This window comes from Euwallacea fornicatus, chromosome 17 (assembly GCF_040115645.1).
Source record: "Euwallacea fornicatus isolate EFF26 chromosome 17, ASM4011564v1, whole genome shotgun sequence".
Classification (NCBI taxonomy): domain Eukaryota; kingdom Metazoa; phylum Arthropoda; class Insecta; order Coleoptera; family Curculionidae; genus Euwallacea; species Euwallacea fornicatus.
The window spans coordinates 733,327-759,398 of record NC_089557.1 but is presented as its reverse complement, the minus strand read 5'-3'; the positions used below and the strand labels follow the sequence as shown (position 1 = coordinate 759,398).

Here is a 26,072-nt window from a genome sequence, read left to right as displayed (position 1 = left end):
ACTGAGTCTTTCATAATAGTATATTTCTGTTTAAATAACATAAGCACAATATTAAATTTAAATAGTACAATACAGTGATAAAAGCACTTTGCCTAAGACACCTATACAAACAAAGGTCTATTCCTTAATATATAAATTTCACTGGATTAATATACAATGTTGGTCAACAAAATTTACACAATGACTGAAGTCAAATTGAACTAAAACCTTCATAAATAGGATCCTATGAACATCATTTGCCTAAATAAATAAAAACCTCGCTTCAAGCATGATTTTGTTCATATCACAAAAGTAACGGACTGAATTATTGAAAAAGTTGCTTTAGCAATCTACACTGAAACATCACTGGTAACATGCATTAATTTGGCTTCATTGGGTCAAGCTGGAAACTGCAGTGAATATGATGAATTGAAAACGTTTCACAAATAACGATTGGAGCACTAGTTCGTGGATACCTGCCAGACAATCAAATGACTTAGATCTCCCTGATTGTTGTGCTCGGCTAACACTGCAGCGTCGCTGATCATACTGTCCTCCATTTCATCACCTAAAAGCAATTTTGATGTTGTGTTAAAGCACTTTATGGTCGGACGTAACGCTAAGGGTGCAATGGAGTCTATTGTAGCTAAGGCGCGACTTGAGGGAAAAAAGGAATAATGCACACCTACCCCATGGGATTCCCAGGATCGTTACTAACTTGCCAAATCAATAGATGTGAAGCTCCGTCTCTCGGTTCGCAATCGTCTTCTGCAAATTCGACGGTTTGTTAACCTCCGTCTTTGACAATATCAGCAGTATTTACAGCAAAATTTGAAGTGGAGAGACCATGAAAACCGCCCAAAACTCCCGCTTTTAAGACGTTAATTTGGAAGAAAAGTTGGTGTTAAGTGCGGCTTAATCACCCAGGAATCCCTATGCGTTTCTACGATTTTCCTACTTGCATGCTTGCAGGTGACACCCGAAGGGTGCTTAATCGAGCACTTACCGACTCTAAAATCGACGTATCCTTCTCCTCCGGAAATGACCAGCATGCAGTTCGGCTGCTGCTTCTGGTTGCTCCCCATTGAAGTCACCGAAGCAGCCATCGCTTCCGACGGAGTGGATGCTGCGCTGACACCTGCAAAAATGCAAATTTGTAGATTTTAAGGGGGTACAACGTGGTTTTAGGCGCGGATTTTTCACCTCCATGGCCGGGTACCGCCACGAAAAACTTGACATTGTCTCTATGGCCGTGGAAGCTGAGTTGAGCGTGAGCCATGGTGCAGTAGGGGATGTCGCTACCACGCAAAGGCGGTGCGCGTACACCTAGAAAAAGAGGAAGGTTGAAGACTAGACGGATTGATTGCAACGTCGTAGTAAAATGATCAACAAAGCCAAAACTTCACTGAGGCACTACCTGACGTTTCTCCTACACTTACTTATCCCCGGAACGCTGGAGCTCCTCGGTATCACCGCCCCCATGCCGCTGCCTGCATCGCTCAACGGTACAGAAATGATGACTCCGTTGCTGGTGCCGATCCACAGCCGATTGGAGGAGATCAGCAGGCTGGTAATGCGGACTAGAGAAAAACCTAATTTACCAGTACCTGCATGAAAAATCTTACACATTAATCTAATCGTCATTCACTTAGTCACGGGTACTTACCTAACATTTTACTGACGTACGGCTCAATGTCCACGTCCTGAAGGTGCTGATAAGTGTAGGCATGGTACAGTCTCAGTGTGGAGTCAAGACGAATGGAGACCCACACACCGTCGCCCAGCCAAGCCATCTGCCGGACCTAGATATACATTTTTTAATATCCGTTGTATTGAGCGGTTAAGGGAGATCTTACAGGGCTCTCTCTCCTGGGATGAGCCTCCAAGGTGTGACAGATTTTGAGCTCTCGAGGTTGCAGCACGTGTATTTTGTTCCTGTAGCCGCACCACACCTTGTCTCCCACCACTGCGAGCTGTCTGACGGATTGGTGCGGCAGACCGATTTGCACTATGTGGTATTGCGACAGGTCCCATTCCCCCTCTTCGGTCCGCTTGAAAACGGCCACTTGAGCGTTGGCCAGGGCGACCATCACTCGGCCATTGATGTGACTGAAAGTTCTCGTTACATGGAGAACGAAGAGTGTTAGGGGTCACTTACACTATGCTAATCACTGCGTCTTTCAGCTTAACGCTTTGCAAGCGCTGAGACCAATTTGCGACAGAGGAATGGACGTACACATTTCCCTGCTCATCTCCCAGCCACATGGTTGCCAGGACGCTTGACATCACCTGGGACGAACCGTTTAATTTCCTTGTTATAGGAGGAATTCGAGTGCTACATACCTCTTGGTTTACGCTCGTAGAGGGACTCCCCTCAGCCTCGTTTTCAGCGGGGGGCGATTGTTCTTTAGCCTCATCTGGCTGGGGATCCTCCTGAGGCTGCTCACTAATTTTGTATTTGTCTTTCTTGTTAACGGCAGTTTCGTCTTTTGGCACAAACGTAATTTTGCCCAGCAAAGCTGCCTCTTCGCTTTCTTCCTGGCTTCGAGTAGTTTGTTTCGAGACAGAGGCATCGCCCGATTTGGCAGGCGAGCTCGGTTCCTTAGGGGGTTCGACATCTTCTTCCACTGGCATATCGACGGGCGTGTCGATGTAATCACTAGGGCTGGCGCCTGGAATGCTGGCAATGCACAACACCTGCGCCGAACACACTCCAAAGCTATTAATCAGCTCTGCAGGATTATTGGCATCGATCACCTGAAAAAGCCCCCTTTAAGCGTTTACCCAAGCGGCAATCTCTTTCCTTACAGTCACAATACTGGCCTGCTGCGTGGTAGTCACGATCCACACAGTCGAGGAGAGCTTAGTTTCCAGAAGAGCGGCCTCTTTACAGTTGTCCAACTCTTTTTCCAGGGACTGGACCTGAGTTTCAGACTTGGATTGTGGGATTTTTGGACCATCTGAGTAGAAAACGCTGCCGCCCACCATCAGGCCGCCATCTTTGGTGTAGCCTCCCATCAGATTTACTCCAGCGGCGCACCAAATGCGCATGTTTGACGTAGTTTCCACCAGGGGTCTGCAGTAAACCGGAACCGGAACTGGGACGCTGCTGGTCTGCTTGACTATGTTGCCGGAGGGGGTGACTTTGCCCGGAAGACTCCAGCCGTAGGCGTGCAGACGGCCGTCGTCTTTCCTTACGTGGGCTCTAACCTGTTTCGTGGCTATAGAAAGAGAATTAAAGGGTTTTGAGGTCTCGATTACCTGCCGGTACTGCTCCCTTCTTTCCAGAGCCTTGCGGGCTGCATACTTGTCAGAACCTACAAAATGAAAACTTGTATGACTGATCGAACTCACTAAAGCAGCTACTTACATAATCCAACACTACTTAAACACAATGGCTTTATATAAAGGTCTAATATAGCCGAAAACAAGCCTTGGAACTGAAACTGTCGGAGTGTGAAGACAGAAAATTAAATAAAAGGACTATGAAAATTAACGAAATATATTAAACGTAACGTTAACAAAACTACTGGCTAGGGGTCAGCATCACACAGGTCTCACAGGTAAAGTTAAATGCTTATAAATATGGCACAAATCAATGGTAACGATACTACCGTCATATGAAAGAATGATCAGTACAGTAGAGCTTTTAGGGTGTCACTGTATATTTTTAATAAAAACGCGGATCGGCGTCGGCTCCCTGCGCGACAAAAACCGCAAACGAAACGCTGAACATCTCCGAGATAAACGCAGCCAATACCCAACACGGCGGTTTCTGTGTTGATTTGTATGGTGGCTTGCCTACAGTCCAGGGCAACTTTTTGCTATATTGACTACGTTTATGCCAGTGTTGAATCTGCACAGCTTGTTCTATTAGTGACGTGATAATTATTCTCTCAAAAAAAAAACTACAGTTAAATCTACTCCACAACTAGCAGAACCTTTACCCCACCGCAATCCCTTAATCGATTCAAGAATAATCAGAATCAACTAAAATAATACATTAATCTCAATAATAATTCGTATGTCGTTGGCGGTAATTTATTACCAACTACATAATGTTATCACAATTATTTACCCTCTGCCCTAACCGGAACCTCCTGCATAGCCTAAAAATTCCATTGAGCAAATCTCAGTATACTTTAACCTTATAGCCCCCTCACAAAACTGAACAGGGCACTCATTAAGGACACAAATGCCCTCTCGAGCACATCTTTCCCAAAAACTCCTAATATAGGGACGAGCACCAGAAAAATTAGAAATCTACGGATGCGGTAAAATTGGCTTAGGAAAAGATCGTGTCTACCTGAAAATGAATCACCGTCATAACGGAGAGATTGCCATTTAAAATGATCAACAGAAGCACACAGCACTATGAACAAAGTCACTGAAGACTCAAGCGGGGGGGTTAGCGATGATTTGCACTCAGCGTCGGAGGGCTAAACTTCGGTTTTTAATGCGACTATTGGTACTTGTCCTTAAAAATCACATTATTCACCCTGAGGAAGTAGTGAAGGCGCTCTAAGCCATTACATAAATATATCACAATCAAAACTACCTACGGTATACTTGAAAAATCACATTCTAATCTGCGAAGAAATGGTGAAAGCGCCAGTTCAACGAACCCTCCCCAAATTACGGTATTTTAATCACACTCTGAACCTCGCTCCGATGTTAGATTTCCCCAACGTCACACTCAGACTATGACCGCGTTCAAATAGAAATTTGTCAAATCTAACGAGTTAAGTTTTAGCGTTAGCAGAAAACCCACGTCGCCTTCACCATTTCGTCATTATCGTGATGTGGCATTATCTCATACAAGGTGCGTGTGGTTATCGGTCAAATTATCAAATTCTCGAGGAAGCACAATAGAAGTCCGATTTGAATCTAGCGTCTACGCTTTGAATACCGCCATTTTTCGGCCAACAGTGTGCGCAAAGCTTTCATAAACAGTTTAGTAAGACCCGTCGTGCGGCCGCTGAAATAACATTACAAACCCATAACGTTAACGCGAAAAATAAGTAACTAAAACATTCCTCTGCAAACGAATTACTAAAAGCATTTGTTAACGATAAAAAAAAAGGCAACAGTAATTACCGCTACTTAGCCCCAAACCGAAACTTTGGTATTAATGCAGTAATTAAACAGCAATTTCTTCCTGCCCAACAACATAAACCCGCAAATGGCCCAAGGGCCAAAATATCAATGTGCCGCCAACTTCGACTGCAAGCTGACCCCCATAGAAACGTTAGATTATAACTCGCTCGACATTAAAGTTAACGGTACATTAATAGCTTGGCATTAAATTGAATAGATTACTATCACAGTCGCATTAAACTCCCCAATACCGGACATGATTACTGAAAAAATTACAATTCCGTACCAATCTCTATGTCGCCCCTATCTTGAATCCGGGGTAACGCCTTCAGACCAGGCGTGACTTGATTCGTGGCAGTCTGGTACTTTAAATGGGGCACTGGCGAAGTCTGCACCCGCTCCCCGCTGCTGAACAGCTTCTGGAAGAATTTCCAGATGCTGCGGTTGCCGTGTTTGTCTAGATTAGGTTCCGTCGAGGCTCGCAGCATTTGGGTCCAACGAACCGCCTCTTGCAGTTCCATGAAACTTTCCTGAAAAGTTAATGGAGGGAATGAAAGGTTTGAAAGGTATCACAAGACCGACCTTGTATTGATTTCGTTCCATAAGTACCCGAGCCATCTCGGCCCTGGTGAACCTCTTTCGCTGGGATAACGGGACGTCAGCTTCATCATCGGCCTCCTGTTTGGCTTCGTTGGCTTCTTTGATTCGTTTCACATCCTCCTCCAATTCGCTTATGCGCTCCCTATGAAAATTCAATATTTTCTTGTCTTTGGATCTAGCAGTCCCCTCACTAACCTTAATTTTGTTCGGGACACGTTCAACGACAAGATCTCCTCACGCAGCATGTCGATTTCCCCAGTCAGCTCGTCCACCTTGACTATAAGATCGTCTTTCACGACGTTTAGAGCATTTCTGAAAGTTTTCAGTTGTCTGAGTTATGTTTTTGAATGAGAATTTACGTTACTTCATTGCGAGCAGTTCGTTGTTTTCCATGATGAGGTTTTCCACTTCTTTGCCCATACCTGGAAATTACAGTGTTTGGTCAAGTGAATACAAACAATAATTCTGAGGGCGCCGGGCGGCCGAATTCCACCCCACTGCATTGTCCCACAAAAAAAAACAACGCGAAAATCTTGGAACAGTGCCAGTATAAGAATTTCTCTTAAATTGTGTTGAAAAACAGAATTTGCAAATTTCGAATTTCCCACGAAACCCGCCAAAATGACGGATCAACGGCTGAGCTGCATTTCATTGGTTGAAAACTAAAAATATTTAAACTGAAGTCCCTCTCTTTCTTTTACATTGCTTTGCACGTCGACAGGAACAGGACAACGGCAGTACGTTGGCGCCCTCTGGATTTTGATTGTCAAGGATGACGAGGCGCCATGTGACACGAAGAAAATTAACGTATTTGCGTACAGAGGTAAAAAAGTACTAAATTATTCGAATTTAGACCTTTTTACTCAACGAACACAGTGATTATTTCTATAAACTATTTTGAATTAAGCTGCAAATAGAAATTAGGAAATCTCAGGGTACTTTTCACAATGCAAACTAGGAATTTGCACCATCATCCAGAAACCAAAGATAGCAATGAACTATTTACAAATTGGTATTCAATAATGAACTTACCATAGAAATTGTCATTCACTGTAAGAATCCAGATGCAAATTTATTAGTCCAAGCATGAAACAAGACAAGTTAGTTTGTTAATCTAAAGGTACATAATGGGTGTGTTTGGATCCTCGAGAATCAGGGTTTTGGAGTCTTGCCAGAGCAAAGTTAGTGTACACAATTCTGATGGTCTTGAATCAGTATACCTTTTTGGTGAAACAGACATGTAGAACCTAAGGTTTGAAATGATAGTGCTGCCAAGATTGCCTAAAATCCTGACTCCCAATGACAAAACTGAACACATCCCATGGGTTTTATTGTTTATAACAGCTCCTCATGAATATAAAAACCACAAATATAACACAGCTGCGTGGAAAATATTCATTTTACAGTTGGAAGGTTTGTACACTCATGAGTGTTTATCTCAGAAACACTTACCTGAAGATGCATACTCGCCAGGATGCACCCAACCACCTAGAAAGAATAGTGATTACTCATGTAAGAGAACATGCTTTCATAAATGTAACAAACCTACCAGTTATATCACCACCATCCTCATCTCCATCTGCATCCTTCATTAATACAACAAATAGAAATTGAGATTCAAAAAATTTACTTGACTAATTGGTTACCTGGAAACTTAGCTCCTGATACAGGGTGTTTCCACTTCTCTGTTCTTTTGTCGTGTGCAATTTCCCACCAGTGTTGTTATTAGATTGTGAACTGGGAGGACTCACTGGTGACGTCACCACACTTTTGTTCTCCAAATTAATAGAGTCAGTTTCTTGAGCTCTTTCCACTTTTAATACTGGAGGTTTATCCATATTGTCCATTTCACTATGCAAACTGAAAAACCATTAAACTACTGGATATAAACTAACTTCCTCCTACCTTGGGGATGAATGTGTGCTACTTATAGGAGAAGATGGAATACTGTCTACATTCTCTGCATTTTCTAAGCTGGTGAAACCAAAAGAAATTGGACCTGAACTCCTCCCTATGTTCAGCCTGTTGCTGTGCTGCCGACCAGCTTCTGCTCGATCATTGACTAGTTGCTGGCCTGAGTGGAGCAATTTGGTCCTCTCCATGTAATCTACATGGGTTTTGAATAGTTCGGTGTATCTACAAAGTGTTGCATTTGTTGTAGTTTGTTATACAAACCAGGTATAAAGGATAAACTTACCGTTCATGCAGCTTTGCATATTCCTTTTTAAGCTCAGCCTCCCTCTCCTCTAACCTACTGGCATGCTCCAAAGAATTCTTATGTTTCAATTCTAGCATCCTAACAATTGATTCCAGAGCTTCCAATCGAGAAGTCAGCTCCTTTCTCTCGCCTTCTGCAGCATCTTCGTACTCCAATAACTTTTGCTCAGCAGTCTTTCTAGCTCCCTTCTCCCGCTCATATTGGGTCACCAATTGCTCATTATCCTCTCTGAGAAGCTCAAGTTCAACATCTTGTTCTTGATTTTGCTGATAAGCTGAGTCTAAGCATTCTAGCACGTTTACCAACAGGGGCATTAAGGTTTTGACTACATCTTCATCATATTGGGCTATCATTCGTTCAAACTCTTGGTAAATACTTCCAGCTAGTGACTGCACCTTTTCAGACATGACCACATGGGAATCTTCATGGGTGCCATACACCACTTCGGCACCCATGCTCATGTTCATACTACCAGCTGAACTGGATATATCCATTGCTAGTAAATAGAGCAAAGGTTGACAATACTGTAATCTACCAAAATTTTAAGATCTTAAAGTCCTCGAACTTGTTTGCGTTTGATTAATATCTAAAGACTTTGCTTACCTATTTGTGAGCGAGTTTTTGTTACAAGGGAAAATTCTTAGAAATCTGCATAATTTGAAGGTAATTACTGGTATTTTGTTCTAGTCTTAGTGAAGAATCGTTTTATGGATAGACCTAAGCATTGCAGTTGGTTATAGGGTGGTATTCAACCTGAGAAGGGTTAAATGTGTCAGGCTGTGTTATTTCTGTGCATCCACCACCCACTGTTTTTGTCAAGTTGTCATTAGTCGCCATTTTTTTTTGCGCAGCTACTTTGTCTCCATACGTCAAAACTAAATATTTGTCCTTTCGAAGTATTTTTTGGCAACACTGCGGAGATGTTCCATTTTGTTTTATTTTACAAACCATTCCGGAGCAGAGATGATTAAATTAATTTATTTGGATGTTTTAAAAGAATATTTTCATCGTTTGACTGGGTCCAAAACATTGTAAAACTTATTTTTGCTGGTAAAGATAATGGAAATTTGGCAACCTGGAAAAGGACTTTTGACGTCAATGCGTTGTTGCAGGTTTCTCAAAACATTAAATGGAGCGATGTGACGTTGTAATTATATTTAGATTTAACATAACTGTATAAAAATCACAAAAACATATTTTGAATAGCTTTCTGACAATAATTTTTGGCGTCAATAAAAGAGTCGCAAGACTGATAGCAAATTGAACTTGGAATGAAAAACATTTTGTATTAAATTTTTTATTCCGAGAATTGAGATTGCAGCCCCCCGTGTTTATCATTTCAAAAATAAAATTAACTTGGCGTTATCTATACACCGTTACGCAAAATAACTTTTTCGTTTCGCAAACAGTTCTGCAATTTTTAATGGTTTCGCCGTGCTAAAAATCGGTAATCTAGCACCTTGGATTTATAATTAATTTATTTCGTTCAGGGCTGAGTGACTGGGACATTCGGCAAATAAATTACAACATAATATACTCATAATAATTTATTTAAAATGATATTTCGCATAATAAAATGACATCTGCATAATAGTCATTAAATACAGAGAGGGGAAAATAAATTTGTACATATATTACACATTTCTTTTAAAATAATAATACATAATATCATTTGAGAATAAATCCAAAACGTCAAAACGAATTTAACATCTCATACATACTCTACGGTGTATCAGTCGTTAAAGCCGTTATCGCCCTTGGACGCAAAGATAAAAAATTATAATGAGCGAGACTAGTTCGATCACATTAACCTAAGTATAAAGATTGCAACTCAACATCCTTAATAAGAGCTACTATGGACTAAGTCAAGTTCACGGGAAACACTGAAGAATTTCAAATCAAATATACTTCATGAGGAAGGTGGAATTTTGCAATGTGCGGCAACGCCGCGTGGCAAATTCGATTATTTGTTGGGCAACCAACAATACACTCGCGGGTTGTGTACTCAAGCAGCTTTACCATTTTCACAGGGATCATGTCTTAGTAAAGTTTATTTGAGCAGAAATGTAAAAAAATAGTAAATAAATAAATTCTGCTGTAGTCAAAGAGCCATTTTAGGATATGTAATAAATATGATTACAGCACATACAATAACGTTATTAATATCGTCCTATACACATGGAATGAATAGTTTGTGGATAGTTGATAATCGAAAAAGAGTGGTACAAAGTTCCTGAACATCTTACCTTATGTAATATTATGTTAGTGCGAATATTTTTATGCTAATAAGGAATGAAAAATATGTGCCATCATCTCGGTTCTATCTATCATCACATCAAGCTCAGAGATTGCAATAAAAATATTGACGTCTCGACAAATAATTATATATAAAAGTACTCTCGCTATATCACCAATATGGCAATACCTACAACATTCAACCTTATAGTTCTATATGAGAGTGTGGTTTTATATGAATTGACAGGTATTTTGTTAAATAAACCAAACTTCACGCAGTCACGAAGCTTCACTCCATAAGAAAAAATACTGATCAATAAAGGCAATTGAATTAACAAAAAATCTACATTTCTGGAACCTACAGGGAGATTCCACTCCTCGCCACATCATATAAATAACCGATTATATACATCTTTCAAGAGATTACAACATAAATAATAGTCAAATTTATACTAAAAAGAGTAAATGCTTAATATATTATCAGGTACTACTCGATTCAGGGAGGAACGCCTCCCAGTACCCTCGGTTATGTTGAAAAACACTACGTGAGGATCCGGATGAGTGCATCATTTATACTGCTGAAACTTGGGTGTCTTCGTCATCTGTGAGGAAAAATTAATTAAGTCAACTGTGTAAAGAAGCTTTTACGGTGCGAAAGCTGGTGCAGAAGTCTGTGTAAACGTTCGTTTTGTGCGGTCAATCGTACATTACACCATTATAATTACAGTGTCAGATTCGAGGGAGAGGTCTGTCAGGTCGTAGTCACCTACAGATGACAATTTCGGTCAGTTCATAGTACTTTGATGCGAAAAAAAACCTCTTAGAGGCACCCACCTTGATCGATATCCGGATCGGTGTGAAAATGGTAACCTTGAGTCACTCCTTCATGGGAATGCGCTCTCCCCAATCTGTGCAGCCGGGCCATGTGGGCTGCCACACTGTACGAAGGGGGTTGTCGTCTGTTAGCACCTGGAATGTGGTTAGAAACGCGTCAATTAATTAAATATTTATGAGTAAGACAGTGAACACAATAATGGCGTGTTCTAATGTAAAATATCTAAAGACACCTTAACGGAGTCTTTTCTAGTATATCTTTCTCTATATCTATCTCTACACATTTCAGAAATATCTCTTGTCACAATACGACGTTGTCAACGAGTAACAAAGCTTAATGAACGTGCATTATATATTAATTCATTTTGTACTGTCAGTTTTTTAAGTTTCTTGAAAATATGGCGAATGCACGCCTACCTGCATTCGTCATTCTGACGCAATTCAGTAAAAATACATGTAATAACGTTTAACAACAGCGTTATACTAAATTACACTAAAGGTTATGGGTAAATTGACAAAGGAAGAGCAATATGAGGATGACACGTTATACCAACAAATCTGCAAGAAGCAGTCTCGGTAACAATTAAAGCAATTAGCTGGCAACCCCACTCCAACGTAACTTTCTTATCACGAATACCTAAAACTACACATAACTCATATTTTCACTCTTTACTACACATTACATACACATGGGAATTACTAGAAATAAGAAACAATGAGAAGCAAGTGCTGCAGAGGCTAAAAGCTACATAAAGCATTCTATGATTTGTCCGTGCTCGTGCTAATTTAGTGCATTTTTTCGAGATGTACAAGCATTGTCTGAGCGCATACGAAAACTTACCATTGCGCAAAGCATGAGGTAAAGGGGGCAACACTGCCACAGCTTGAGGACAAGGCGGTATACAACCGGGACGCACGGGACACCAGCCTATCATCATCGACAAACAACAAACACTTATTTTCGGGGAGACTTTTTCACGTCCACGGGAATAGGATTAGACTTAAAGGGACTCAAGAGGATATTCATAAAGTTTTGGAATCCCCCCCTTTCCCCCTCCCACTTCCCCTAACATCAAGCACGCGCAAACCCTTCGGAAAAAAATAAGGGAAAACCAGGGGAAAAAAAGCGGAAACCTTTAGGTTAGAGATGGTTGAAAGCGGGCGTACAAACATACCTGCTGGCAATACTGTCGAATGCCTTGAGGGACTGGGGCAGCGAGTCTGGTACGGGTGATAGTCACCCGCCGAACCGGTCGTAACCTGGCTAATGGTGCTGTGCCCCGAATCGGAAGACGTGACCGAACCTGGAGAGAAAGAAACATGCCACCATAGTCTACACGGTGCGAGGTAACAGCCGGAAAGTTATGGGAATGTCGTAAAATGTGTTGGGAGGAAAATATGGAAAACATAATGAATTTAGAAAAATATTCTGGCATAAATCGAACTTCGCGGTTAACACTCCACACGTAACCACCTACCAGTCTAGCGCCCAGTGACACGTAGCTTTTGCAGCTTACCGGCCATCTTTGAAAACAAATGCTAGGCGCGAGGTTGCCATTTTACTGATTCGATAAAGATTTATTTGAGTTTTTACATTTTTAAACACTCTTAATTAAGATATAAAAATTATTAGTTTTACGACATTCGCAGCAAAGTGATAGAGATACGCAGTATAAGAGAGGGACAGATAACAAACAGCTTAAAAATCCCGAAGCTGTACCCACTTACCGGACGTGAGCGTTTTCCTCAATGGCAAGTTGCTCAACGACGTGACGCTGCTGCTCTCGGCCGACAGAGCGACCGAGGGCAGTGGTGTGGGCGTGTCCGAGTGGGAGCGCTCATGCATCGCTCTTCCGCCCGCCCCTGAACTGCTGGAACTGTGCGACCCATAACTCGAGTAACTACCTGCAAGAAATGTTCATTTTAATAATCAAATTCCTGAAATTTGACATAGTAAACATGTCTAATGAATGATTTGTTTACCTGTCGCGCTAGGCGCTCTCCGGACGGCCGGACTGGGCTGGGTAATTGGTATACCGGGTTGCCTAGGCTGGTGGGGTCTCGCTTTTGCGGGCTCGGACAGCGCCAGTAGCTTTCGGACGGCTTGCGGCGAGGCTGAACCTGATTTATTGCGATTTTCGCACTGTTAGTTGAGCGTCATGATGTGCTTCATTAATCACGTAAAGGCACAAGATATAGGTGAACCAGCAGTTCAACTTTATTACCCCATTTGGGTTTACTTTATAAGGTAAAATGCTGATATTTTTATATTCTAATTGTACCAACCTCTTGGCGAGCAATAGTTCCAACTTACCGAACTTGGCAGTTGGTTTCCTCTCGTCGCTAGCACTACTTGTACTGCTGGTGGTAGAAGGGGCTGGCGACGGGTGTCTCTTTCCCCTTTGGCTACCTGGACCCGAAAATCCCCCTGCGGTGGCCCCACTTCCCTCGCACTCAACCGACATTTCATGCAATTTCTTCTCGTCCGTTTCCACGTGGAGATTGTTCAGATACGCTTTAACGCGACGCACCATTTGAGATTCCTCGAACATTTTCTTAGGATTTGGGGCGGCTGTGGACTTTTTTCGTCGTTTCACTGTAGCTTGACCTAGAAAAAAATGCATGGAAAAACTAAATAATGCCACAGTTTTAAGTACCTTGGGTATGGTATTGCGAAGACGCCGTGGTCATCTGATTGAGTGCCACCATGGCATTACTAGCAGGTTGCCCGCCCAATTCGAGCATTGTTAACAAATCGTAGGGGCTACTGCACATGTTACTCAGCGAGCGCACCTCCTTGGCGATCATGCGCAACTTCTCGAAGTTGACTAGACCTTCCACGTGCGAATCGTTTCCGTCGTGTATGAAGGTGAGATCCTTCTTTACCACCGGGTAAAAAGGTATCTGTTTCAAGCGATAAAATTGTACATAATCATTGTTTCAAATTGAGAAATCTTACAATGGGAGGTTGCGTTTGCTCGGCACTGACCAGTTGTCGATATTTGCTCATGTTCCTAGACGGATCCATTAGCTGTTGCAGATCGTTGAATATCCTCTGATACTTGCCGGGTAGTTTGTCCCACGTTTGCCTCAGTCTGGTGACAGCTCCGTGTCCCAGGCCGCTCAAGATGGCGAACATCGAGTTGAAGTTTTTGCACTCTTTGCATTGTCCTTCAAAAAAAATGTTCAAATGAGACATATGTAGTATGAAGACGTATATATGTACTTTTAACCATCATGATTCAACTTAATAAGATATTGAAATATCAGCAAAATTGTTTAGTAAATGGCAACACGCCGCTTCTCTTTTATTTCAATACGAGTAGACCAATACGAGCGACAATTTCACGCACCGAAGAGGACGCCATCTATGAGACGTTTACATACCAATAGAAACCTGCACCACTAAAAAACTCACATCATATTAAAATCGGTAAAATTACTTGTTTTTAACAGTTATCCCTTTTCCCGTCGATTTCACATAATATTTCGTATCATTTAGGACAAGGAGGTTAATAACAGTGTTTTACTTACTGATAATGCTGCATAACTTAGTTTGAAGTGCATGATAAATTCCCGTCACCGACCGAGAACAATCGATCTCATTACGAACCATTATTTTTCCGTAAAGTGCCGGATCGAACACTCATGACGTGAATATGGACGAAGCAACTATTCAACATTAAAGCCACTAATTAAAGCCATCAATAACGGTAAAAATAATATGAAATCAAGTGAATTTCACACCTTCACGCGGAAGTATTAGAAATTTTCCGTTTTTTCACAGGTGCACATACAGACTTTGATATAAGCCATAGACTCCTCCAGTGCCAAAGCAATGTGGCAACGTCGACATTGAATCAGTGTCGGCCATTTTGTTTAGAATTTTAACACAGTTTTGAAACACCTATGAGTCAAAAGGAACTTACTTGCAACTTTAATGAATTGCTTGATAATCTTCATCCTCCGCACTGGGTTCTGCTCGCAGCACACCTCGCTTACCACCCAAAACATCTCTTTATTCACCAAATGCTCGAACTTCTCCAGCATGGGAGTACCATATTTCGACTTCAGCCGAAATAAGTCGTCTATGTATTCTGTCGGCTCGATCTGCCTAAATATGCTAAAATCTTGCAGAGTAAGCTGGATGGCCACTTCCACGGCGTTGAGTTGCAAAAAGTGCACCGCACTTTCGCGCACCAATTCCGGAGCCAATTCGTCAGGTACCAAAGTCTCGGTAATGCCGTTTGTTTTCAAGTAATAACGGCTGCTCAGTCCTATACGTTCCGCCAGGTTTTGCAACTGATCTGGTAGTCGTCTTTGCTTGATCGTTTGCGTGTCTGTGACAGACACTTCGCACAAACTAAAGTTGGAACTTGGGTCGGTCATTCCGAATTCCTGCAGAGCCAGCATCACCACCTCATGAGCGGTGGTTTCCTTATGAATCAGTAAGTATTTGTAGCTCTGGTCCGGTTTGTAAACCTTGAGCACGTGCTCGGGATAGTCAGTGCAACGCAGGTCGTCGTAGCAAATGGACATCAAATCCGGATTGCTCTGGGATTGGTAAATGTTCGTGGTCAAGTTCGAAGGCGGGTTGAAATTGTCTACTTGGTCAGTGCCGATGCTGTGATGTGACAAAACCGTCAAAGGTTGAGTGCTACAATCGGAATAAAATAACGTACTTAATGATGTTTTTTGGGAGAATGTTCATTTTCATAAGGGCCTTCTGAAGGCGTCTTTTGGGCCCCATGGTGGAGAACATGGGCTTTTTGCCCTCCTTTTGCGGGCTGTTGATGGTTACAGGTTCAGAGCATGGGGTGGTGTGACCCAGTAGAATATTTCCCTCAACCGTTGACAACCTGGCTCGGGGGTCGTGTTGGATTTTGGCTAAAAATATAATCAAATTAAATAGGTACAAAATGCACAGTTAAGGATTAATATATAGGGCGAAACCTCGGAGATATCGACGCATTGAAAAGAAATTTAGTTGAAAAATATGTAGAAAGTGCGTCGCTACCCTATAGCCACAAATCAATCTACAATTATCCCCATAACAGCAAAATTTTATATTAAAGGGCACTAGAAAGCACGGGAGCACCGACCTCAGTTAGTAGCCAGTAACCTGTATTTATATCAAACCCTTTGCGTACCAATTTCTGAAATCTTCCTGCTCCTCGGCCTGGGCGAATTATCGGGCGTGTTCAGCATCTCCTTGAAATGCAGTAAATTGGACTTGATCGTGATGCTCAAGTGTGTGGTCCCCTTCAGAATTTCCAAAGCCCTCGCGTGGGAAACGTGCTCGAAGCTCTGCCCGTTCACCTCCAAAATTTGATCTCCCCGCTTCAGCCCCACCTCCTCGGCCTTCGACCTTTTATCCACCTTCGAAATGAATATTCCAAAGTTCCTTTCGAAACCTCCCAACACTTGAAAAGCCAGAGGTTCGTCCCTATTGGGCCTAGCCAGCACTACGTTCCTGATACGCGCTTTGGCGGCACAAGCGATGTTTAACAGTCGCAATTGCCCGGCCATGTGCTCGTCTTCCAGACCTTGCTCGAAATTTTCAAGGAACTCGATCATGTCCGGATCAGTCTCAAAGTCAGTGAAATGGTTGTTGACCCACAGGAGCACCACCCTTGTGACGCGATCTCGAACTTCCGGGTCTTTGAACCACTCCAACAGCTGATTCGCAATGCACAAAGGGCTTGGAGTGAACACCCTGTGAGTCAGCAAAAAGTCTTCGACGTAAGTGGGATCGGTGAGAGAGTTTTCTTCGATTAGTTGGTGAGAGAGTCGCTGAGGAGTAGCTCTGATCACTACGTGTCCGCGCCTATTCGATCCAGACTCGGCTGACCCTCTCAGCTCGGTGACCAACACCAAGTTGCCGTCTTCCTCGTGCCTGCGGGTATTTTCTTCGCCTTGATGAAGGATCCGGTAATAGTCCGACTGAGTTATGCAGACAAACTGGCAGTCGTCGCACTTGGTAATCATCAGTCCTTTGTGATAGAGCTTGTCCATGGTGGGGAGGATGCCGAAAGCGTCACCCATAGACAGAGTTTGATTCTCTTCGCCCGTGATTACTACCTCTACGCAGCCGTTCACGAGCACAGACCAAGAATCTGCATTAAAGAATGTAGATGGTAAAAGATGTTTTTAAATAATTTTCATTCAATAATACCTAATTCCTCCCCATCGTTCATGACAATGGTGCCAGCTTTCTCCACAACGGCAAAAACCATAACGGCGCAAAGCGCCCTCCTCACCGCCAGAGTCATGTTGGTAAAGGCCTTGAGATGTTGCGTAAACTCCAACAAGGCCTCAATGTCGTCCTCAGTCCTCTCTGACGGCTCCTTTTCTAAACAGTCTCTTACTCTATCTCTCACAGCCAAACTCTGCCAAAAACACCATGTTACTATAAAAGATAAAAATTGCGTCGCTTCCATACATCCATGCTCTCTGCCAAATCATCCTCTTCGTCACTATCCACGATGCTCTCAACCAAACCAGACAGATCAGGTTCATCTCCGTCGAGCTCGGAATGGTTCGAGGCCATGGTGTCGCTGCCGCTGTAAGCTGAGGAAGTGTCCGAAGAGTGAGAACCCCTGGAGCATTTATGGTACAAGCTAGGTCTGGGGATGTTGTTGTGAGGATGGCCTCCATACTGTAAATTTCGAAGGTAAAGTCGCCGCAAAATGTACAGTACAATGTAACCAACTAAAACTAGCATTTCGACGTTTCTGAGTGAATTTAATAATTGAGGTATTCGGTAATCTCCCGAAATTGGGTAATTAAACAATCAGCAAAACATGTATTTAATTCATTTGCGCTATTGCCAACTATAGTATAAACAAGGAAAATTAGCACTTTGGATTTTGACGTCAATAATGGTAGTTACGCATTCTGGTCGGTTGCCGGATGGCTTTGATGAATTAATTCTGCGGCTTGGATTGTTGAAATCGCGTTTTTCCTTATGAAACAATTTATCAAACACGACGGTACTTACAGCGTCATCGAACATAATGTTGATGGGCCTATGTTGTTGGTGTTCCATTAGAGGAGAATTTTGCGCTCTTCTACCTTGGTCTACGTCGGGATAGTCGATCTGGAAAACAAGAAAGAACCCGGTTAACGGAGCGTTTCAATTCAAAATACATCACCAGTATAACCTAACTGTTTCCAATATCTCGGTTCTTAAAGACGAACTTACGGCACCCTGCTTAAGAAATATTATCATTTTTACCATTAAAATTCTCATTTGCCACCAGCGTGCGAATGCCATCGAAACGTAAACAGCGCCACCTGCCCATCGCCATACACTCATCCTTGTTTATCACATGAAGCTTGGCGAACACAAAAGGTGTGGCACTAATCATGCTACTCCAAGTAGTGGAGTAGGGCCTAAACGCGGTTCTCACACATGTTAGATCTTTTGTCTCCATTTAGAGGCATATACCAGAAAAAAACGGATATACGCTAGGAAGCGTTAGCATTAGCTTGAATCGTGGGTCGATAGGAACAGTGGTGGCAAATGAGAATTTCAATGGTAAAATACAGATTTAAAAAAATGCCCTGCGGTTCAAAAATTCTGAACTTTACATTCGTTCGGGCCGATCGAAATTGCTCCCCGCTCCTGCACATTCCTAGTTTTACGTTATTATTGCAAAAAGAGCTAAATACCTCTGACACATCATCCACCTCCAAACAAACGAAATTTGGCCATGACACCGAATTGCGGCGTCTCAGGTATTTCTTTAGGATTTGAACATTCTCGTACGTTGCCGATTTCCGTCGCACTGATAAATCACCTAAAGACACTCTTTTCCGCATTCCCGGTTTAAGGTCCAAATCGTAACAAGTTCTAAGAGCGTGTTTCAACATTTTTCACTTGGACCTCAGGACTTCATGGTATTCGCGGCCTAACTTAAATTAATCAGTAATGTGTCGTCAATGGTCGTCCCGTGCAATAAATTATTTTTCTCGTCCTACGAAAGCGTCTGTTTATGGAATGGCATGGCAATACATCCTGTGTATAACGAGACAATACCAATGTTACAAGGACAAGAGCAACTTGAATCTAATTGTTTAGCATATGTGAACATGGGCTGCTGCACAACGTCATAAAGGCTCTCGACGCACAACGGTTGTAAAAGGTTAACCGCATCAGGTACCATAAGCTATTATTAGTTTTCACACGTGTTATCAAATAACAAAAAGTTCTCGAAGTAAACAGCGTATGTTTGGTTAGCAGTGATAAAGGGGCCGTTAATGTCGGTCAGGCGCCGGCAGTAGCTTCTGGTGCGATAAGGGCATTCCGGCGACTAAGAAAAGTACACGGGGCGAAGGTGAGAGACGCCGAAATGTGTGGAAACGCCTGGAAAAACTTTTAGTAGTCTCCGAAAGTGCCCCTCAATTTAAAGAAAATTATGCGAAAATCTGAGAAAAATTTTGACACACTTCCGAGTGACGAACGGAAAAACCCTTAGAGGTGCGCAAACTCCTCGTAGGACTCCTTGATTAACGAAAAAATATGATAGTTTCAGATACAAATGCAAGGCCCTATTAATTAGGAATTTAAGACATTGAACACTCAGTAATAGGTGCTTTATGATAAAAAAAAAAAAAAAATCGTAATTATGTCTCATGCAACCCGCGCCACTGACTTGGTCACGGTTCAAACTACGAGAATATCTTTACATCACAACGAACCCTTAGGAAGAGACCAGGGACGTATCAAGATAACCCCAGCAAACCCTCTATTGATGCGAACTGACGTCAGTTTTTGTAAAAAAAAAAGGGAAAGCCGCAGGCAGCGTTGCTACTTTCCCGATTTAAAGACGCAAATTAACGTATCGAAGTGCGCTACATTAAACATATTTCGCTTTAGCGAGCTTAGACCGCATGTGCCGGGGCACCTCCGCGAGCGACGCACTCGAATACATCTGGCAGCGTCGCCCGTTCGCGAGACGTCGCCCCGCGCTCCTGTCAAACTCTGACGTTCGCTCTCGAAAACAAACGCAAGCGCGAGGTTGCCACCAATGTCACGCCGAGGAAGATATGGTTAATAATGTAGATTATAATAATAGAAAGGAAAAATGCGTTGAAGTATAATGGCGCCTACAGGTTCCTAGGGCGCCTACGCGACATTGCTAGAAGCTTCCTTTCTCTGATAAGAAAAATGTGACCCACATGCAAATGAGCGTTATTTATCTCTTTCTCTATGGAGTATCGAAGGATCCTCATAGGCACGACTACCATGAAGTGGCTGCGAACGACGAAGAAGCACTTTCACTAGCAACACTTAGTGAAAACACCGTCACTTGCAAAACTATGCGTTTTATCAAAAAAAAAAAAAAAAACGCCATAATCTTTGGTAATAATTGCAGTATTCTTGCTTGAAGAGCAATTAAAAATAGCAGTGGTACCGCGATGCCGAGGTGCGCGCAGCGAAGCGATTGTGGACGTACTGAAGCATGGTCTCTGTACGCACGGCAAAAATGATTTTATGTATTAAAAAGGAACCATTTCCGGTTTGATGGATAACGAAAAATTACAAAATCGGACTGGCACGGTTTCCTCAAACGTCTATATCCACCGAACAATATTTTCTACGAGCTGGCGCACTGTCGCGAACACTCTGTACGAAGTACTAAAACGCTGACGGCTGCCGCAGTTCGACTGATAAGAGACGCATTGAACTGAAACAGCAGCCGCACCAACATCTCTTCTTTAATCTTTGGGGGTATTACAAAAATAGAATGCAGACATGGCGTGTTAAATACCACCCATCACCCGAAGGAAAAATACGGCCTCGCGGATGGTGAATTTGGAACGTAAACTGACAAAATATTGGGCCCGTTTACAGGACGTATCGGGACCTCATAAACAACCCACAGAAATAAGAAACGACTTCCTTAACGGCCTTGACGGGCTTTGATGTTCGGATGCTCCCCTCGACACCGCCACTAATGGCGTCGGTTTATCCAATGCGACCTTTTTTTCTTCTTTTAGGAAAATTTCGAACGAAAGGTCAAAAGTGTTTAGTAAGGACAAGCACTGCGCTGACGGCGTCCGCTTGATCCGGGGAAGTTTTGGGAATCCGGTAGTTCGACCGGAATGCGGGTCACGTGCCTTATTCCCAATTCGCACTCTAATGATTCCATGTCTCGTTCAGCGGATATAACGAGGAAACGCTGCGGAGGTCAATAAGGCAGAAAACCTCAGTGACGTCGCCGCGCGATTAGTCACCCGTTATCAGCCGAGAGCGGGAATGACACGAAAGGTGACGAATAATCCGAGGAAAAGAGTGGAAGACCGCAGCGGTGACTACTTTCGGCGGATTCTGAGAGCCGCGGCTCTGGAACTCAAAAACTGAGAGAGACGGACGCGGAGACAGCGCTCGTGAATTCGGGCCGTTGACAAGCGCCCGCTTCGGACAGAATTGAGTCGCCCTCTTTGAGCTTCTGGACTGATTTGAGTTAACTCGTGCAGTAAAAGACCCGCATAGGGGAAGGAAGGGGAAACACAACATCGCAATTCTAGACTAAATGGCGAAGGCACCTGCTCCAAGTTAAACGCCTTGGCGACTAAGCATTTCAAGTAATTCCGTACTTGACGTACCTCACCTGACCTGACCTAACAGATACCGACTTCTTGGCAGTAATTCGATTGCAGCTCGTAAAATAAACATAGTTCCGGTACCAATTCAGTTCTTGCAACGCGTTGCACTGACAAGAAATCGAGTACCACTCCAATTAACGAGTTAATAATACGAGTGTTGACTTTCGCTTTTTTTCCCAACACCGACGACACATTACCCACGGATTGTGCCCGAGGACAAACGCGGAATTGGCTCTTATTACACCTGCACGAACGCGGAAAAATTACATAGTTCAAGTACTACTTACGACAATCATCTCGGAGGGTTCGAGGACAAAACATTCGTTTTGCCTCCTGGCGCTGCCGCCCGTACGTTTTCCGAAGCTGAAACAAGAAAAAGGGGCTATTTAGTTTCGTCGAGTGTGGCAGCCTTTACGTCAATCGGGCCGCAGATGGGTGCGAGTTGACGCAAATGTCTTCAGAGATGCGGTGTCAAATATCAGCCTTTCTTCCGCCGATCGGGAACCCAAGGGAAAAGCCATTTCCTGCAGCTTGAGTGGATAATTTTTTAGTGGCAATTAATCAAACCAGCACTTCACCTGCCTCGGGGCAAAAATGTCGCTCGACTTGTTGCCCCCTCCCTCCCCCCCGCCGTGGCATACACGTGATCCACGATACCTAATATTTCTTGATAACAACAACAACAACAACAACAAAATTGTCCACAATTTTTTTGCTCGAGATAGAGAGTTGAATTGCTAATCAATCTCCAAGGACGCACAGATATGTGATACGTGTGAATAAATTTTAGGGTACACCTTTTGAATTGCAAATGAACAGGTAAATGTAAAGGCCATCAAACGTATACTACTTTTGGCCATTAGATAGATGATATTTTAACTCCACTGCAAGCGTAAAAACAACCTAAGTAATTGCGAAATTGTTACGAGAATACCCAGGCGAATACCTTCATAATAATTCCTAGTGCACAGTTCTTAGGTGCGGCCCGATCGAGCACCATTAAATAGCGTTATATTAATTGGCACCTGAGCTGCTGGCTTCATGGTGTACGTAATATTTATTTCTTTGTTCGTGCTTCGGAGGCGATTAGGAGAGTAAATCCCGGATCGGGCTTTAAAGATTCACGCTTGACCCATAAACCAAACGAACTGCGTGAGCGAACAGTTTAATCGGATGGGCGTCTGGACGCAATGGCGAATGCGAGCCGGTATCGTCAGAAGCGAACGAATTCTGCAGAATACGTGCTAAAACTTGCTACTTCTGTGCACATGTTTTCCAGTTAAGGTCGGAAGTACCGTTTCAAACCAGTACTGCTCATGTGGCGATTTCAACTATTAATTAATTTCAGAAACGCGTGACTGATTAATCGAACAATTGCCCATAAATTCAACGCCTAATCGCGTTTTCCTGCAGGTCCACGAGATCCGAGCATTAGTTTCGATTTAGGCTTTTACGTAGAAACGAGCCCGAGTCATTGTTATTAACAAAAAAAAAAAAACGACGCATGAAACGCTAATTAGACCGTAATTAGGACCCCGAACCAGTCTCACGGGTCTGGAGATTGAACTTTAACATTAAATTGCCTCCGAACAATGAACACTGCTTCTTCTGCCGCAGTCGGAAACGTTCGCTTCTATGCCGCAGATGGGCCATCGTTATTGGGTAATCGGCTTAATGATTTCTCTCCGTAATTCACGTAATTAATGAATATGTGGTAAAGGAAGAGAGGATGCAGTTACCTCCAACGAAGGGGTCTTGTTTCGAACGAAATCGCTGCGCGTCGCGGTACCAGAAAGTGGGTAACGGCAACAGGGCCCGATTCGCTCGTTTCCAACGTCAAATGCGTCAATGTCAATGTTGCCAAATTCGGCGGGTTGCCTTATACGGCAGTTTAGGCCTGCCTTAATAGCACATTCTTTAAATTTTACATTCAAATAATCCAATCGTCGAAAAGACGCGTTAAAGTGGCACACAAGGCATGACTCTGTTCTTTCGCAGTTTAAAAGAATCACGGCCGCTGACTTTAGCTGGCACGACGACAGTTGTCACTGCGACCGCGACGTTGCCACACTGCAACACGCGTCTTCGGCCTTAGGGAAAAATGCCGATTCGGGGTTAAAGATCGAGCAAAAAAAAAAGAAAGAATTTTATGTTTTTCTCATTGCTTTCCACCGTTAACCGTACAAAACTCTCTACGTCAATTTTTCACTGCAAAATTCGCCGACCATTAACCAATGCAAACTCATTACGTTCGCGCTGGTAGAACGTTGGTATTTCAGCTTTACAAGGCCAGCAATGATTTTACTATTCATGGCAATAACAATAAATTCCCATAATAATAATAAAGATTAACCTGTTGTGTCTGATACAAGATCAACAAGAACTGGCCGGGTTTGCATCAGATTGTTGTCAGGGCCGTAACAGGCAGATTTGTAAATTGAGACCAACCGGTGCTGGTGGAACGAAATGTCTTGCTGGAATGGAGGATTTCGAAGTTTAAGGTGGCAAATCGTTGCAGCGCAGAAAGTTATTGGAAAATATTTTGTTTTCTCGTAAGCACGCACATGGAGCCCGATTTTCTTGACGTTCTGGTGAAGCATCAGTGGCGCAAATATTAAGTGATTTTTTTGGCCCCCCCCCCAAGTACGACGATTTTATCGTTGACTTCAACGAGTAAAGTAATCGATCTCTGACGTTCTTCAACCTTTGAAATTTCTACTATCGCCTATCAAAAGAAAGCGTGGGTACCATTCAAGGGAAAAATGAATAATAGGCACCATAAAGGGAAACGCTGCGTCTTTATGTGTGTCACTATGAACTACCACGCATACAGGTGGATACCACTTGCTGAAAACTGAAATTTGTATAGTGAAAGTCATCGACTATCGCCGGAGGCACCACGGCAATTTTCTGCCCCTTTGTGCGGTTTCACTCTCAATTGAATAATGACTTCTGGTCCTCCCATTATCGATAGCTCGGAAGGAGGTCGTTCAAGAAAGTACCATCATACATCTTTCATCGACTAATTTCGTATCGTTAATATCTAATAATAAGTGGCGGAAATTTCCCTATCAGATGGTGAATTTAATACTCTAACGAGTGTCGCTGGCCGAATTCAGACTTCTCTTGACGAAAATTTATGTGCATCGAATACGTATGGCACGTAGGTAGGCAGCTGAGAAAATAGGAAAACACACACACACACATGTCCGTTGTGACCGGGGGCAAATGCGCGTTTGTGAATTTTTAGTGAAAGTCCTAAGTTCAACTGATCAAGCTGAGCGCATCGTAGAATAATATGAGTATTGTTTGTGCTTTCGGAATGCTAAATATGCAAAATCATTAAAATCACGTTAATGTAGAACAACGTATTTGAATACAACCCTAAAGGTGTAGAAAACAAGCAGTGACATTTCGTAAATAACGTCGTGTAAACAACAAATACACGCATCGACCACCTGACTCGATTTGCGTTTGTGAATTCTTGTCGGAAACCTGCTTCGCAGAAGACCAAACACCGGAGTCAACTCCTGAAATAGACCCGGCTAATGAACGTTTATTATTTCAAAGGTGACCGAAGGAGAGACACAACCGTCTTAATCCTGCAAATGCTCATTTTCCTCGGGTAAAGTCTCATTTCTGGGTCAGCAGGTCGAGACGTCGCCATTAATTTTATCTAGACTTCCCTCCTCTAAGTTCTAATTCCCTAATGGAATTGAAGGAAATCAATGACGATGCATTAATACATTTGATGTCGGGACGATCCCTCAAGAGAGGGAACGCGCACCAAAAACGAAATTGAAAGATCCCTCTGTTGCTAGAGGAAATTACGGATGATCCGAACATTTCCAGAGGCAGCTGCAGTTAATCTGCCTCTCCGAGACCTCAATATTAAATCGTCTCTTTAGAAAATAAACATCTGCCCGAAAAGATGACGGCACGAAAAAGGAAACGGCAACAATGCGTTGCTCTTTTGTTTCAGAATTGGGGAAAAAATCATGGCCGCCGGTTGATGAGAAGTCGGCTGTCAAGGGGTCGGCGCGACGGTGGCATCGGAAGTTGAAAGTTTGTGAATACTATGAGACCCCGGCAGTCGCAGGAAGTAATTATCAGGTGAATTAATTGGGGCCCTTCGGGCACAAAACGCCATCGGGACAAGACCAGAAGTTATCTACCTTTCGTCGGGAACCATCTTCACGCCATTGACGCGAGTACGGTTTAATCGTTCCCTAGCTGAGGGCGCACACGGCACGGCCGCCATCTGTGCGCGAACAGTTAAAATCACAAAGTTGAAACATATGAAAAACGTATTCAGGAGCATCAGCGAATAACCTCAAATTTCCAGGCTTCAAAATTGAATTATTTCCCTTTAAGCGAACAAACGTTTGTCTTGGAAATTCGTTGGGGCCACGATTCCGAAACTCGAACTTATCCCATTTCGAAGTCAGAACCGCGCCGAGGGGAGTAATAGTTTTTTTTGTGGCAGTCGCCCCCG

At 43.0% G+C, this 26,072-nt stretch overlaps 2 protein-coding genes across 14 annotated transcripts in view; both read right to left on the bottom strand.

Annotated features, from left to right (window-relative positions):
* Positions 1-6: 6 nt before the first annotated feature.
* Positions 7-8,749, bottom strand: syd (JNK-interacting protein syd). Of its 3 annotated transcripts, XM_066291619.1 has the most exons (21): positions 8,498-8,748; positions 7,874-8,390; positions 7,582-7,812; positions 7,323-7,536; positions 7,226-7,262; positions 7,129-7,164; positions 6,709-6,726; positions 6,041-6,098; positions 5,872-5,988; positions 5,659-5,818; positions 5,363-5,606; positions 3,241-3,296; positions 2,788-3,189; positions 2,323-2,736; positions 2,138-2,268; positions 1,836-2,088; positions 1,646-1,781; positions 1,419-1,586; positions 1,183-1,305; positions 986-1,117; positions 7-547 (listed from the first exon to the last, which is right to left on the bottom strand). In XM_066291619.1, exons 2-21 carry the CDS (start codon positions 8,386-8,388, stop codon positions 441-443), a joined length of 3,552 nt encoding a protein of 1,183 aa, XP_066147716.1. In that variant the 5' UTR covers positions 8,389-8,390; positions 8,498-8,748; the 3' UTR covers positions 7-440. The 3 variants fall into 3 exon arrangements, with proteins under 3 accessions (XP_066147716.1, XP_066147714.1, XP_066147717.1); XM_066291617.1 differs by having other exon boundaries at positions 2,138-2,736; positions 8,498-8,749; XM_066291620.1 differs by lacking the exon at positions 6,709-6,726.
* A 677-nt stretch (positions 8,750-9,426) lies between these two features.
* Positions 9,427-26,072, bottom strand: part of PDZ-GEF (PDZ domain-containing guanine nucleotide exchange factor) — a 28,189-nt gene continuing 11,543 nt past the window's right edge. For 2 of the 11 annotated variants that reach the window (XM_066292548.1, XM_066292549.1), the window contains 16 exons: positions 21,865-21,940; positions 17,964-18,062; positions 17,406-17,621; positions 17,139-17,352; positions 16,114-17,079; positions 15,646-15,850; positions 14,893-15,587; positions 13,923-14,134; positions 13,621-13,867; positions 13,278-13,571; positions 12,947-13,084; positions 12,692-12,868; positions 12,139-12,267; positions 11,805-11,891; positions 10,964-11,098; positions 10,743-10,895 (listed from right to left, as the gene is read on the bottom strand). In XM_066292548.1, coding sequence (XP_066148645.1) covers positions 10,837-10,895; positions 10,964-11,098; positions 11,805-11,891; positions 12,139-12,267; positions 12,692-12,868; positions 12,947-13,084; positions 13,278-13,571; positions 13,621-13,867; positions 13,923-14,134; positions 14,893-15,587; positions 15,646-15,850; positions 16,114-17,079; positions 17,139-17,352; positions 17,406-17,621; positions 17,964-18,062; positions 21,865-21,940 — 3,949 coding nt within the window. In that variant the 3' untranslated portion in view covers positions 10,743-10,836. The other 9 variants (XM_066292557.1, XM_066292556.1, XM_066292550.1 and 6 more) reach the window with 8 other exon arrangements.

Excerpts from the sequence above, each read along its gene's own strand:
- syd (XM_066291617.1), bottom strand. The coding sequence starts at position 8,388 with ATGGATATATCCAGTTCAGCTGGTAGTATGAACATGAGCATGGGTGCC. Across the intron at positions 2,089-2,137 it reads GACGCAGTGATTAGCATAGT|TCACATCAATGGCCGAGTGA; the intron begins GTAAGTGACCCC and ends GAGAACTTTCAG. Across the intron at positions 1,587-1,645 it reads GTACGTCAGTAAAATGTTAG|GTACTGGTAAATTAGGTTTT; the intron begins GTAAGTACCCGT and ends TTTTTCATGCAG.